The 16,239-nt window shown below is 43.2% G+C and overlaps 1 protein-coding gene across 1 annotated transcript; it reads left to right on the top strand.

Annotated features, from left to right (window-relative positions):
* The first annotated feature begins 986 nt into the window (after positions 1 to 986).
* grnb (granulin b) lies at positions 987 to 14,526 on the top strand. Its single transcript, XM_041962471.1, has 16 exons — positions 987 to 1,118; positions 1,430 to 1,504; positions 2,643 to 2,783; positions 3,062 to 3,202; positions 4,435 to 4,548; positions 5,323 to 5,464; positions 5,595 to 5,704; positions 7,485 to 7,614; positions 7,709 to 7,800; positions 8,693 to 8,837; positions 9,421 to 9,518; positions 10,011 to 10,247; positions 10,990 to 11,253; positions 11,333 to 11,566; positions 11,651 to 11,908; positions 12,805 to 14,526. The coding sequence occupies exons 2-16, from the start codon at positions 1,502 to 1,504 to the stop codon at positions 12,949 to 12,951; spliced, it is 2,256 nt and encodes a 751-aa protein (XP_041818405.1). The 5' UTR covers positions 987 to 1,118; positions 1,430 to 1,501; the 3' UTR covers positions 12,952 to 14,526.
* The last annotated feature ends 1,713 nt before the right edge of the window (positions 14,527 to 16,239 follow it).

Genomic DNA, 16,239 nt, shown 5'->3' with positions numbered 1-16,239 from the left:
CATACTGAGTATAATTACATGAAATGTGATTTTAGACAGAGGAACCAGAATTTTAATGGGACAGAGCTGATTTTTTCAGTCCACGTCCCAACCTGTTGGTTCTAATTTCTTTATATTTTAATGATCCATATTCTGAGGCAGCCATTTATAAAGTACTGAAAAAGGAAACCTAATGACACATTTATTCATTCTTGACTTTTAAATGAGTAGATAAAGGAGTAGATGTCATTTTAAGGATTTTAAGAAGATAATTGAACTTTGTGCAATAACCACATTCCATTGTATTCAAAGTATTTTATACACAGTACATCTTAAATCATGTCTGGTGAGGATCTTTAGGAAATTAGATAAGATAAAACTTTATTAATCCCCAGCCGGGCAAATTTGGGTCAGATGGGGAATTTCGGCATAAAAATGTAGTTAAAGCACCAAAAGTAAAAGTACTCATTTCAGAATAATGTGTGATTATGATTACTGGTGTATGATTGTGTAGCCTAGATCACTTTAGTATTGCAGCTGGTAAGTATGGGACGAATTTTATATATATATATATATATATATATATATTTTTTTTTTTTTTTTTTTTTTTCTTTGTATACCTCTGGTATATATATACTATGCAGTATTTGCAGTATGTATGCAGTACCTAAAGTTACTAAATAAATGTAGTGGTGTATAAAGTATAATATTTTCCTCTGATACGTAGTATGCAGGGTCAGAAAATGGAAATACTTACGAAACACTTAAAAATTATACCTAGTTTAGTATAGTACTTGAGTAAATGCACTTGAGTAAATGCATGTAGTTAAATTCCAGCTCTGCCTTTGTTCCTTATTGGGTCATAAACATTTAACGTTAAAAACAACAAGTACCTTTACTTCACAGCCTTAAAGGTAAAGTTCATCCTGTACTAATACTCAGTGACAGTAACACGCAGCTGCTGTATAATATCCCTTTAAGAGCACACCGCAGGGTCACGTGTTAGCGTGTCATGTGATTATTGAACTGAGTGAAAAAATAGCTTTTGCCAGACCTGTTGTGTGCTCTGGATGTTTGTGCAGCTTTGTTAAACACGACATTTATGTGACAAGCTGGACCCATTGGACCAAACCTACCAGGTAAGAGAAATACGTCTGTTTTTAACACAGAAAAACAACCCGTTTCCGTTAAAAGTCATTCATATCGGCTACCTGTATTGTTAGCCACCTAGCCTGCTAGGCTAACTTGGCTTGTTATTCTTTGGATTAGCTCATTTGAGAAAGCTACTCGCTTGTCGTTAGCCAGCTCACTAATTCCACTTACTGACAGTGAAAAGTAAGTTTAGTCTGGTTTGAAGTTTTCTTCTGTTTTCATGTGTTAAATGTTGTTTTTTAGCTCCGTGTTTTCCCTCAGCATCACAGTGACTAATGGGGTTTCTGTTGTTCCTCAGGTTGTAAGAGGAGTATGCAGCACTGTGCCCTTTGTTCATAACACCTGAGCTCATTCAAGTCATCTGCTAATCATGGTAAAAGTACACTCACTACTACTCTAATATCTGCATGTTTTTGCTCAGTTTTCATACATTTGCTGCATTGCAGGGCTGAGTATGTACAGGGAAGTTTCTCACTTGTCTGAGAGTCAAAGTCAGTTAGAAAACAACTCTGATCCACAAAGAGTAGACTTTTTAACCACTAAGTCAACCTGCTGCCCCTGTAAAACATTTGGAACTATAAATCTATAAAAATGAATAAAAGTTTACTGCTGGTAGATACAACATTACTGTCACACCCTGACATAGATGCAGGGTGAATTATCTGACACTGCCAGCCTGAAACTACTACAGGTGTGTATGTGTGTGTGTGTGTGTGTGTGTTCACAGAGCTAAAGCAATTTGACTATGAATCCATTGATCGGCCGACAGATTCTGCAACTACTTGTTAAGGAATTAATGATCTGATGTATTTTTTTGTTCAACAAACATTTGCGGCCTCTCCAGTTTGCTGCTCTTACCTGTGTAACATATTAAATTGAATATTTGGGGGTTTTGATCTGTTGTGAGACAAAGCAGGACACGTGAAAACATCAAGACTGACTCTGGGACACAACTTTTTGCTAATTTTCACTTTTATTGAAGGCGTTCTGACCTCTGACAGCCCTCTGACTCACGCAGCTGTGTAGACATTTTTCCCTTAAGTAACTTATCAGGCGCCACATTTCTGCAGCTTTGTTTTCGTGCTGACGTCGACTGATAACTCGGCGTTTCTGCAGTTTTTGCTCATGAAAGATGAAGAAATGAGTGCTGGAGGAGCAAAAACTCTAACAGTAAACAGTTAATTATATCTTTATTTCTGCAGCTGTTGTTTGGGATATGAAGTGCTGAAGATACGAGTGCTACACGTTTATAAAGGGACATGAACTTTACAGGATCTGCACTGGTTTGGTGTTGAAATCCAGTTTATCAGCTGGAATGCTTGCTGACTGCTGTAGCTCTTTGTCACCTTTGTTATTCTTCTCCACAGTGATTTAGTTCTCTCTCGCCACCCGAAAGAAACACAGAAACCGGGAAGATTAGAGCTTGTTGACCGTAGTTCAGATCTTTGTGTGCTGTCAGGGCAGATTGAGTCAGAGCACAGCGCTGACAGCCCTCCTCTCCCTGTCTTCAGACTCTGCAGATGGGGATCCTGTGTCTGGCTCTGCTGGGCCTGAGCACGGCGCTGGTCTGTCCCGATGGCGGCATGTGCGAGGACAAAAACACCTGCTGCAAGAACACTGTGGGAGGATACGGCTGCTGTCCGTTGCCACACGTGAGTTAGCAGTCAGCGAAGTGGAGGAAGTGTTGAGATCTTTTACTAAAACACAGACAGATGTTGTCTGCTTAAAGTTTTTAATGGTTCTTCTGCTGAGCTGACGCCTCTCAGAAACTGAACAAGTCGACTTTAAATTTCAAACAGGACGACAGTTTTTTTTCTTTCTGTATCAGAACTTGATGGTTTTTGAGCAGCTACACAGCCTTTTCTGCTGCTGTGTGTTTCAGTCAAAGCTTGTTCACCTCTCATCACCTCTTCTGTTGGTCCACCTGTAGGCTGAGTGTTGTTCAGACCACCTCCACTGCTGCTTCGAGGGGACGGTTTGTGATCTCGTGCACGCCAAATGTGTCAATAAGACCGTTTCGCTGCCCTGGGTGAGACGAGTTCCCTCCAAACAGGCCCTGCTCATCCCTCAGGTGATTTGTTTTTTAATGTTAATCTTTAGTTTACTGTCACTTCTGAGATCATTGGACCTTTGGAGGAAGTTTGGGCTGTTTGTCGACCTTTGCACAAGAATCAATGGGGCATAAACTTCTGGCAGCCGCTGATTATTTTCCAGACTTATACGAATGTAGGTCAATCAACACATTTGACACGTAGACACCATCAGAGCTGCTGCTTTGGCACTTTGTTTAGTCGTATCTCTCTTTACTGTTGTCAATAAAAGGATCAGACAGAATGAGCTGTATTATTGAAGTGTGCTGTTAGACCTTAAATGGTCTGAAGGAAAGCAACCAATCAGAGCCAGTGAATTATTGATGGAATCATAATAATTAACCGCACTTTTAACGCATCAAAGATTGACGGAATGATGTGTTTGACCTGCTGGAAGCAGTGGATCAGTCTGGGAGTCAGTCTTTTTTGTCCAGAGGAGCATGTCTACACACCTGTAAATAGGTGTGAATATTAATTGGCCCGCTGTGATTGCTGATGGTCTTGTTATTGTTTAATTAAGACTTACTGTGGCCACTCGTAGGCTCAGAGCATGAACCACAATTCCTACTTGTACATTCTGATTAAAAGCTGATGGGCAGATGGCCAAAGGCTGAACCCTCTCCTTTAATGAGCTCTTCTGTAGCATTGCCCTCAGTCAAAAATATGAACGTGACTCACAAAATAGCATCTCGTGACCTGTGAAGATAATAGCCTTGAAATCAGCTGCGGCGCAGTCTACAGTCATTCCTCACAGTGCGTAATATGATTTTAATATGTCATGTGCTTTTCTTCAGTGCCACCCTCAGGACACATACATACTCTACATACTTTAAAAAAAGCAAAAGTCAGAAAGTGGTTCAAGCCCAAAAGTATTCAGTTTTCTATCACATAATACAAAGAGAACGAGAAAATCCTAAAGTTTGAGAGTCTGGAATTAGGTGATGTTTGGCTTTTCGCTTAAAAAAGTGTTAATTAGTCAATGATTCATTTCCTGCCAATCAACTAATCATTAATTGACTAATCCTTTCAGCTCTTGATGTGTGCTGTGAAATGAATGTTCAAGAGCAGGGCTGCATCTTTTTTAATGTTTTTTCCTTTTAATTCCATATGAACTGATTTCATGAGTTAATACAAATCAATCGTTCCACTGACACGTTGGCTCGTTGGTGCTGCTGTCATTGATATGCGCGGCTGTGATGTGTGATGGTTGCAGCTCGGGGGGAGACTGAAGGCGGTCATTTGTCCGGACCAGCAGTCTGAGTGTCCGGATGACACCACTTGCTGCCAGCTTCTGGACGGCTCCTGGGGCTGCTGTCCATTAGCCAAGGTGATATACGTGAGCTCACACACACAAACACACACACACACACACAATAAAAAACCACAAACCCCAAGCACTTCACACCAAGAACATGCTACATGGTCTGATGGTTTGCTTGTGATGTACACTGAGGTTCAAGAATAACTTTTCCATGAGACGTAAGTGCAGTACAGAAATGCCAACGATACGTTTTAGGTAATTAAACTGTCGTCATTATGTAGCTCGTCAATCAGAGAGCACTGACAAGTGTGTTTTCAACTGTAAAATGTTGCATTGAGTATCTTCGTCACAGATCTTTCAAAGGACAAACTTTTATCAAATGCATTTGTTGTAGTTTTATGTCCACTGACAAGAAAAAATCCAGTGTCAGTCAGACTATAATCAGAAAATGACCCCCTTCATTAAAAATGCTGCTTCGTCTGTGTTTTCTTCACCACTTTAAGCTCAGTCTGATCCATATTTGTTAATAATATTATGTTTACTTGTTTCACACTCAATAGATTATTTATTGAAAGTGCTCACAGTGAAGAGAGAGATTTTCATTTGATACTAAAACAGGTTTTGGTCCAAATTCGACTGCCATTTTTCGGCAAAACAGTAGACGTTTTTACACAAGTTTTATACGTTATAATTAAGTTTGCTTGTGATTAGTTTGTATTCATCTCCACTGACAGTATTCAAGTCGAGCATCAGTGCTTTTCATTACCTGCAGGAAGCCGTAAAGTGTCCTCGACTGAAGAGTGTTGCTGACGGCCTGAAATCTTCTTCTTCTCTCTGCAGGCGGTATGTTGTGAGGACAAACTCCACTGTTGCCCCGAGGGTACAAAGTGTGATATTGCTCACTCACGATGTTTGTCTGCCTCTCTGGAGTCCTTCCCCATGATGGAGAAACTGCCTGCCAGAAGGATGGGGAATAATTCAGGTGGGGAGTTCCTCCTTCAAACTTGTCAGGCCGAAGATCCACCTGAAGGATCCCATCTGAAATCCATCTATATGCTGATGATACTGTACTAATAACTAACGAGCATGTTTCTCTCTCTGTGCTTCTGTAGCCTCTACAGTCAGTTCAGTGACGTGTCCTGATGGAAGAAGCAGCTGCCCAGATAGTTTCACATGTTGCCTGCTGACCAGTGGAGACTACGGCTGCTGCCCTTACCCAGAGGTACATGTGACGCTGCTACAAACATATTAATCACACAGTTCTGTGTTTAAGTCATATTCACCATTTCAGCTTCTCAAATGTCATCATTCCTCTGCTTTATATAATTGTAGGTTTAATATGTTTTGGGTGTTGCTGTAATGGCTCGACAAAACAAGGGATATGACTGCAGTTAGCATTTTTAGACATTTTAGTGACTAAATGATAATTCAGTAAATTGCGAGTCATTTGCAGCCGTTTGTTGCAAAGAGACTTTATGTTGCAATTTCTTATGTGTGCTTAAGCTCAAATTTCTGTTTGTGCAGAAGGAAAATCTTCCCTTCAGCTGGGATGTTACACAAGTAATATTCTGTCTGATAGATTAGCAGCATCTTAAAGGATAACTTTCGTTTTTTACAACCTGGACTTTATTTGTAGCATTTAATATGACCATTTACTCACCCAGACAACTTTGGTGGCATTTGGAGTTGTTTTGAAGAAATTAGCCCCAGCGTAGCGGCGCATATATCCGTATAATGCGAGTACTCGGGGCATCCATGCGCAGCCTCTTTATAACGCATCTGCCGTGGTGGCATGTTATCAACATCCGGCGTCTCTAGAAAACTACCTCTGACGTGGATGATGTCATTACCGAACGCCGCGCTGCGAGCAGCCAGCCACAACACGGCTGACTCTGCGGCAGTCGGCTACGAATACGCAATAGCAAACCATAGCTGTGCCAAACTACAGCTAAACTAGCCGACCACGGGCTCAGAGGGGAATAGCACCAGCATATCATAACAAAATATTGGAATATGAACGAGTTTCTGCAGATTATGCGTTATATAGAGGCTGCGCATGGATGCCCCGAGTACTTGCATTATACGGATATACGCGCCGCTCCTCTGGGGGTAATTTCTTCAAAACGACTCAAAATGCCACCAAAGTTGTCTGGGTGAGTAAATGGTCGTATTTAATGCTACAAATAAGGTCCAGGTTGTAAAAAACGAAAGTTATCCTTTAAATCATGCTCATGCTTGGCAGAGATATTGACTGTCACAGTATGGGCAGGTACAGACACTTTATGCATATCTATACATATATTTATATCTTCATATAATGCTTTCAGGTACCAGACAGAGAATCAGATCACCTGTAGCATGTAACTGAGAAAGACAAAGAAAAACGAACAAACTACATGTTGGTTGTTACTGTAGCAGTGGAGCAGAGCTCCAGCACAAAGCCAAGTGCCGTTTCACCACACAGTGTTTTTATTGCACCCCATCAAGTCAAGTTTATTAACACACACACAATCATACACAGGACAATGTACTGAGTGAAATTCCATCTCTGCCTCTAACCCGTCCAAACGGGGACCAGCTCCAGCTGTAAGGCCATGCCGTGGTCAGGCACCGGCGGGGGAATGAACCTAACATACATGTTTCTGATGCAGTGGAACACCAGAGGACATGCAGACTGCTCACAGAAAGACCTCGTCCCAGCCTGGATTTAAACCAGCGCCTGTTTGCTGAATGTTCAGTCTTCTCTAATCAATGCAGCATGGACAGTGAGACTCTGCAGTGAGATGTTCTGCAACATTAATCACTTGTTTTCATTTCACAGCTGCACAGAGGAAACCACGCCTATGTTTGAGGCCTTTATTGGACTGAAATAAAGTTTCACGGTGTGAGATTTAAGAGTTTATGGCTGACAGGAAACAAATGCTCCAACGCTGTGTGAGCCTGATGCTTTTTTTTCCTCAGTCTCTAACTTACACTTTGTTTGATCCTGTGATCCTGTGCAGGCCATGTGCTGCAGTGATCATCTCCACTGTTGCCCTAGCAACACAATATGTGACCTGGAGCATGGGGTCTGCAAGTCCGGTGCGACGAATGTGTCAGTGATGAAGAAGATCTCTGCTGTACCCAACGACGGTAAGCAGTAAAATGTGTGAAGCGTTAGCACAGAGAAGAGTCCGTTCATAGAAACGAGTTCCAATCACGCGTCTCTTCCCTCTCGTCCTGACAGTCGAGTGTCCAGACAAGAAGTCGGCGTGTCCCGACGGGACCACATGCTGCCAGATGACCAACGGCACATACGGCTGCTGTCCGATGCCCAATGTAAGTAACAGAAACTCATTACTCTCTCATTTTAATTTTGGTATTTGAGGGAGTCTCGTTGACCAAGTGTAGGTTTGTTAGCTGTTGTGAAGAAGTGTTTATAAAATATAATTAAAGGACCGGTCTGCAGGATTTAGTGGCATCTAGTGGTGAGGCTGCAGAATACCAACCAGCTGAACACCTGTCACCTCATCCTCCTTTTCCTTCTGGCCATGAAGCTCATGAAAAAACACAACAGGCGCCCCCTAGAGTCTAAATCTCTGGGCTACTGTAGAAACATAACGATGGACTCTGTGGAAGAGGACCGGCTGCCTCTAAAGATATAAAGGCTCATTCTAACAAAAACACTGATTCTTATTTTCATGTGATTTTACACAAATGAAAACCAACTATAAATATCCTATTACATTTCTGACAATTTGTCCTCCTAAATCTATAGACTGGTTTTAATAAAATAAAATAAAACAGTTGAATTAATTAGTAGTAAATAGTAAGATAAAAGTATTAAAAAAATTAAAGCTAAAGGAAACCAAATGAAAACCCCAATATACAGTAAACAGTAAAGCAATGTCCAGTAGCAACAGTTGTGAAAAACATTTTTGTCACAAAAAACAGTTTATAATAACTGTTCACTGTCAAACTCCAAAGAGTAATTTTCTTAATGAACAAATATCTGATTAATTTAAGTGAGTTCATGTTCCATTGATGTGAAAGTTGCTCGTTAATGGGAACTAAATTGGGATACCCGTCATCAGGAAGCGTGAGACTGTTTATATCAGTTGAAGATGAGTTTCCCTGTTGGCTCATATAAAAAACAAACTTCTGGAGCTGAGAAGCTTGAATTCAGTCTGTATATTGACACTGATGAAGACGCCCCGCTCTCTTCCTCCAGGCTGTGTGTTGTTCAGATCACATCCACTGCTGCCCTGCAGGCACAGAGTGCGACCTGGCCCACAGCACCTGCGTGTCGGCCCGGGGAGACACCAGTGTTAAGACCCCCGCTGCTGGGACGGAGCTGACGGCGGTCCACAGCAAAGGTCAGACAGCCTTAGAGCAGGAAACAAAGACCTTATTGATCACACTGTGTGTTTTTTGATTGGCCTTGAATCGATGTGTCCAGCAGCTTGATTGAGTGTGGTGCAGGTGCTTTAAGGCCTTTAAAGGGGAGGTAACGGTGAGATCATGAATTAAACACTTTTGATGATGAAACTGTAAATTTTGATGAATGTTCATGTGAACGTTATAAGTTGTCTAGATTCTGGCTGTGATGATATTCATGTTTCCTGTTAAAAGGAATAAAAAATAATAATAACTTAAAGATATAAAACCAGCAGATGTAAATGCAGTAAAGGAGCTGCTGCTCTGATCTCCGCTGCAGGCTGACGCTGGCATAACGCACCCAGGTGTCTGACTGAACTGTTGAATTGCATTGTGGGTAGTGTAGGCTCCAGGTTTTAACAAGGAAAACGAATGCATGGAATAAAATCCACAATATCTGGTTCTGCTGCATCAGTTTTTCCATCATGAGTCCTTCACAGCAGAGCTGAATCTGTGGAAGACTCTTTTAAATAAAGTTTTGTTTCGCGTGCGCTGACGATCGTGTTCCCGCTCACCTTTCAGGCGGCGCTGTTCCCTGCAATGACTCGGTGGCCTGCGCTGACGGAAGCACCTGCTGTAAATCATCAAAGGGACAGTGGGCCTGTTGTCCTCTACCGAAGGTACCAACATACTGATGATGAGTCCCACAGACGGACTGTTGAACACCTGATGTCTCAGATCATTATTCACCTGGTGTCAGTTTAGTTTTTCACTCACATCGACAAACAGCTTCTGATGGTGATGATGTCTAATCTCAGTTTTGTTGCATCACTCGTGTATGTTTTTACCTGTTTTTGTACTACAGCTGATATTAGAATCAAAGCAAGACGATGAATGTGAAACTTAAACTACTAAAAAACAAATAAAAGCCTGAACAGCAGAATCACAGCTCATTCATTTTAGGTACATATAAATATTTAGATCTGTAAACAGTAAGGTAAATAAAACATAACTCTTCCATTTTAAAGCAGTTACATGTAAAATCATACTCGTTCATGCTAGTAAACAAAACATTACTTTTAAAAGCAGAGCCAGAAGTAGACCTTTGGGTGTTCACCAGTTGTTGTTTTTTAGGACAGACAGTGAAAAGTCTGTGCTGTGTGTCACTGCAGGCCGTGTGCTGTGACGATCACGTCCACTGCTGCCCCCACGGTACCGTCTGCAACCTGGAGGCTGAGAGCTGCGACGACCCGGCGGGTTTCCTGCCTCCTCGCCGCTGGCTGGACAAAGTGCCGGCTCGGAGCTCGGAGCTTCGGGAAGTGAAGTGTGACAAGCAGACGATGTGTCCAGGAGGCACCACCTGCTGTAAGAAAGACTCTGGACTGTGGGCCTGCTGCCCCTTACCTCAGGTCAGTATGTGAGGCGCAGGTCAGGTGACGGAGGTGTGAAGCACCTGAGCTGATGGCTGAGGGGAGGGGTCACCTTTGGTGGAGTTATGAAGCAGGAGGAGTTATTACAGGCTTCCAGGGTGTAAATCCTGTTCATTTTCAAGCAAAGTTAGTTTCAGTCCTTGTCAGAGATATCAGCAGTCTCTAACAGCTCTGATGCCTCACAGCTGGTGAAAAGAAGGACAGGAATGTCCACAAATCTTTGGCCAAATGGCTGAAATAAAATCATTATTGTTAGCATGAAGCAGGTGATTCAGCTCATTAAAAGGGTTTTAATACGCTGTTTGTGTCTGGTGTCGCTTGTTAAACTGCTTCATGTTACAGGATAAAGCAGATAAAGCAGATAAAGTAGGAATAATGTAAGTTTGTTTCCTGTTTTTTCTGATTCTGCTGACGTAAAGAAGCCGCTCAGAGGGCTCGACATAAAGCTGCAGCCTCAGAATCACTCAGGAGACTCGTGTGTTTCTGTGTTGAGGAACATTTGAGAACCAGCAGCTCTTCCCACGTTTATCACATGATGTAATGACAGAACAGCTGTTTTTTTCTGGGCACAAGTAAAGTGTTAATACCTCAGTGCTACAAGCATTCTTTGACCTCTATGTCATTTGTTGGCAGTTGCATAAACCCTCTTGCAGCTGTTGAATCTGACATTTGCATGGATTCCAGGCAGCATTAAAGAGCCACTTCATGTCGTTCTGTCCAGGCTGTGTGCTGCACCGATCGTGAGCACTGCTGCCCCAAAGGCTACAAATGTAACATGGCTGCACAGTCATGTGACAAGCCCGGAGCTCTCAGCCTGTCCTGGCTGCAGAAGGTCCCGGCCCTGCAGACGGAGCCCGGTCGGCCCGTTTCCGCTCCAGCTCGGCCGGCCAAGAACATGTGCGACGACCGAACCAGCTGCCCCAAGGACACAACCTGCTGCTTCATGGACAAGAGCCACAAGTGGGGCTGCTGCCCCCTGCCGAAGGTGAGCTTTAAACAGCCTCGCGCGCTGACACTCCTGATCACATGTGGGAGAATTCACAGCTACCTTTGCTCCCCCTCAGGCGGTCTGCTGTAACGATGGAAACCACTGCTGCCCCAGCGGTCACACCTGTGACCCCCACCGCTCCTCCTGCTCAAAGGGCCCCCACGCCATCCCCTGGTTCACCAAACTGAGCGCCCTGACCGAGCCGGGCGCCGTGACGGACGTCAAGTGCGACGACAAGAGCAGCTGCGCTTCAGGAACGACCTGCTGCAAACTGCAGACGGGCGAGTGGGGCTGCTGCCCTCTGGTCAAGGTTCGTACGTCACTGACGTCATTTCCTGTCTGTGAGATCATCTTTGAGTAACTGTGACTTCATTCGGTCATTCATCCTCTACAGGCCGTTTGCTGCGCAGACCACGAGCACTGCTGTCCTCAGGGCTACACCTGCAACATGGAGACCGGAACCTGCGAGAAGAAGAACCGCGACGTGCTCGTCCGCTCCCTCCCTCACAGCAAAGTGGTACGATCCGAGCCCAGAGACGCCGGGGGCGACGCAGACGTACCGTGTGACGGCACAGGGGAGTTTCACTGCCCAGAGAGAGACACGTGCTGCAAGATCTCAGCCACAGAGTGGGCCTGCTGCCCCTCACCCAGGGTACGCTCACACTCACCCGCTCACATTCACCCTCACATGAGCGCCTCACGCGCTCCTGGTAGGGAGCTCGCCTCTCAGGGATGTGGATCATGTGACCAGTCACATGTTTTCTGTGACCCGCTGAGGTTTTTCTGTTGCTCCTTTATTCGTTTAAATACATTTAAATGTCGTGTTCTGCAGGGAAACCTGCAGCGAGTCAGATATGAGCTTAATCAGTACAACAGATGAAAGTATGCAGTCTGAGCTAGACCAGCTTTAACTCCTCTAATTGGTGTCAGTTATTACATCACTAAGTCAACAATAAGCTGTTACCCAGTCATCTGACTTACATGTTGCAGTTATTTTTTGAGGTTTATTCATAAAATTAGTTCAAAACTTTTAGTCAAAGATATCAAATCTGATTCTGTTTGTGTTTCTTGGACCTCGACCGCACGTGTACCAATGTTTTTTTTCCCTCGGCGTCTCGTTCACACCCAAACAGATATTTTAAAATCTCCAGAGCGCCTGAGAATTGATGCCTTCACTGTAAAACCGTTAAACACAGTTAGTTTGCAGACGATTGCGTTCTGTTGGTATTTACGTTGAACACAGCGTCCCTTCTCTGGGCTGCTCGCTGACCTGCTGCGTTCACACCAGATCTGACAGTAACTCCAGGCCTCCTGCACTCATTTAACCTGGTTTCTCGTGTGCATGTAAACACATTCAGTTTGAGCCTGATGTCGAGTTCTAGTGACATGTTTTAAATTCTCTTCCCGTGTGTGCTTTTCTTTGACGTTTGGACGTTATTTCTGTAATGTCAATCAAGTTCAAATCTTCGACTGGCTGAAAAAAAGTTGTGAACCAGCAGGACACAAACTCCCGAGCATCTTAATGCAGCGCTGTTTTTGTTTTGACAGGCTGTCTGCTGCTCCGACTCAAAGCACTGCTGTCCCGCGGGATACACCTGTGACCTGAAGTCTGGAGGCTGCTCTCAGCACAGCCAGCTCACCTGGGACACTCTGTTCGGGGACAGAAAGAAAGACTCGGTCCAACGTGGACTTTAATCCCTCGAAGGTGCACTGACCCCCCTCACCCTGGATGACATCCATGTACAGCTCATGTTATCTGTGGACAATAAGGGCTTTTATTCATTTCCTGTTTTGTTTTGCCACTGATGGAAGCATGTTGACCGAGTTTCTGCACTCCGAGTGCTCACTGCAGTCATCTATGAAGAAGAAGAAGAAGCACTTTGGTTTGAAGGCGTTATTTCAACATGTTCAGGAGTCTTTATATTTAACAGCGGTAAGATAAATTATCATCATCTTCATCATCACGCTCATCAGTGTGACAATGATACAACCATAGGATGTACAGGAAGGTCTAAATGCACATATCTGCAGAATAATGTTTGTCTTTCTCTGTTTTTCTTATTGTCAACAAATCTCATCAAACATGTCCGTCTGTCGGCATTTCCTGACTGAACTTCCTGTCCGTGTTTCTCAGCCCGTTGGTTCCCATTGAACTCCTAAATCTTAAAAAAAAATCAGTCATGGATTTATTGCAAATCTATTTTGCTTCCACACACACACACACCATCAGCTTCTGCTCTCAGTCATTTCCTCAAACAGCTGCTCACTCCAGTTTCTATCAAATGCTGCTGAGGAAGGAAATAAAGCATTTGTTGGGACTATTTTCAGCGGCGGATGAATCCACATTTGGTGCTGTAGTGAGTGTTTGTGGCAGCAGAACGGTGTGTGTGTGTGTGTGTGTGTGACTGAGTCAGAATAAACCACAGGGTGTGTGTTCATGGTGATGAAGGAGCATGTCAGCCAGAGCAGCAGTGATGCTCATTGATTAGTTTTTATTGGGCTGTGTATCAGGCTGTGGCACGCACAGACCTTGTTAGTTGAATCGATTCACTGGTTATTTTGGTCTTTCTGTGATTTATTGACAATAAGGAAATATCAAACAGCTTCTTCTTCGTTTTCGTGTTTTCTGATCGTTACTGTTGGACGTGAGTGATTGCCCTCCGCTGTTCCATTTCTCTATAAAAAAGAGAAACAAATGATCGTACTGCCTCACTGCGGGCAACATTCGATAAGATTAACTCCTCATACTTGACTCAAGGTGTTTCTAAGAATAGTTATTTGCAGCATTTCCTTGTTAATTGACCATTAATTTAATGCAGCCGCTGATTTTTTGCCCTGGAGTTATGAAACAGAAGCAGTGATAGAAATCGTGTCTTGCAGTTTGGATGTGTAGTTTTTTTTTTTCCATAGACTTGGTGGAAGCATCATGAACAATGACTGACTACAAACAGCTTGTGCCTTCTGTAATGTGTGAGGTGCTGCTCGGTCAGAAAGGCTCAGTCCATCGTTTGAGAAGAACAAACGTGCTTTTCTTTGGTGTTTTAAGGCTTCATTTCTCTAAACACAGCCAAGAACGAATGTCTTTGTGTTCTGAGCTCGTAGATTGTATGAAAACTCCTGAATTCTGTAATTGGAAGGATTTTTTTTTCACAGAGGAGTTTTACTTCAAAGACTTTCTATGTCATGCAGAAATTGTAATTTTATTAAAGCCACTCTTTATGAATAAAGTTTGGACCCATCCTGAAATAAATGATCTAAACATGTGCTCACCATCCACGTCATGTCGTCTCTGCTACTTTAAGCGTCTTGTTTTTTGATCAAGGTCTTTTTATTTTGGTTTTTTCATTTTTTTTTTTTACAGATTTAACATAAACTCAACAAAACAAACACAAAACAGTAAATCCCTTCCACCCATTCCACCAGCAGATGACTTCCCTGATCCAGTGACTGTATGTTGGAGGTGTTGGGTCCTTCCATTTCAATAATATCAACCTTCTAGCTAATAGAGAACAGAAAGCCAGCATATTTTTTTTTTTCCTTTGTCTCAAGTTGGGAGCCTGTCTGCGCTACACCAAAAAGTGCAATGAATGGAGATGGCCCCAATACTTTCCCAAAGATGTTAGAAAATGTACAGAAAATGGATTGCCAAAAAGTGCAAAGCTTTGGACATGTCCAAAACGTGTAAGAGAGAAGCTGGGTCTCTTCTGCATCGATCACAAGTGGGATCTATATCAGGTTTGATTTTGGAAAGTCTAACTTTAGACCAATGAAGTCTGTGTACAATCTTGAACTGAATGACAGCATGTCTAAGGCGAATGGAAGATGAATAGATTCCCTGTATTATTTTATGCCAAATGTCGTCTGTGATTGGTTCATTTAAATCTGTCTGCCACTTATTCTTCAGGAGGTCTAAAGGAATCAAGTTGTTAGAGTACAATGTTTCATGTATTATACTAATAGTCCGTTTTCTAACTAATTTACAATCAAAAATTGAATCTAATAGACAGGTTGGTGGACACAGCGGAAAACATTTAAAGTTTGAAAATGCAAAATTCCTGAGCTGCAGATATCTGTAAAAATGTGATCTGGGAATATGACATTTCAAAGGAGGCAAAATTGCCGTCGACATACAGATCAGACAGTGAAGCTATACCTCTTCTGGACCAGCCATCAAAGATCTCATCTATTAGTGATGGGGTAAACAAATGATTTTGCAATTGGAGTAGCCTGAGATAAATCTTTAAGTGAGAAGGATCTCCCAAACTGGTTCCAGATCTTAATTGAGTGCAAAACGATAGGGTTAGAAGTATAGTAAGAAATGGGCTGTGTGGATGGCAACTTGGAGCACAGTAGGGCTTTTAAAGAAGTGGAAATTACAGATGTCCTTTAAGCATCTTGTTTTGGAAGTTGTCCAATGAGAGGAGGAGGAGGAGGAGGAGGAGGAGGAGGGAAAAGACTCCAGAGCGAAATACATTTCTTGAAAATATCCGTTTGGCCAATGTGATAATTAAATTCATTGAGGTCATCCTTGAAGTTTATCAGCTGGCAGGATGTGCAGACACTCACACAGCATGCCCACACACTTCCTCTGGCCTCTTCCTTCCATATCCTCTTACCCCCACCCCCACCTCCCTCCTCCAACTCATCAGAAAGTTGTTATGACGACCCGAGTAAATACACGATAGACCAGTGGCGACGCTACCATGGGGGGTTGTGTCCCACTTTCCCGTCAGCCTTGCAGGCCGGTGTTGCCAGGCGGGTGGAGGAGCTTTATTTTGCCATCTGCCCTCTGGTGGTCAAAACCCGACACGATGGCTCCTCTGCCTGAGCTGAAAACAAAAGGCAGCACTTGCTGTTTCAGCTCTAAATGAGGTCAGATGCTTCGCTCCTGTGAGGCCTCATTGTTGAGGATATACAGGACAGTCACTTATGTGAAAGCCCTTTAGCACAGACCGCTGTCTTTGTGGGTAGAGCCGCGGTGGA

This window comes from Chelmon rostratus, chromosome 21 (assembly GCF_017976325.1).
Source record: "Chelmon rostratus isolate fCheRos1 chromosome 21, fCheRos1.pri, whole genome shotgun sequence".
In the NCBI taxonomy this organism is placed as follows: Eukaryota; Metazoa; Chordata; class Actinopteri; order Chaetodontiformes; family Chaetodontidae; genus Chelmon; species Chelmon rostratus.
Note: the sequence above shows the minus strand (reverse complement) of the source record. Positions and strands in the feature narration are given on the sequence as shown.

Bases quoted from the DNA above. Each gene is read 5' to 3' on its own strand.
- grnb (XM_041962471.1), top strand. The intron at 2,784-3,061 runs GTGAGTTAGCAG...GTCCACCTGTAG, and splicing joins GCTGCTGTCCGTTGCCACAC to GCTGAGTGTTGTTCAGACCA. The intron at 7,615-7,708 runs GTAAGCAGTAAA...TCGTCCTGACAG, and splicing joins CTCTGCTGTACCCAACGACG to TCGAGTGTCCAGACAAGAAG.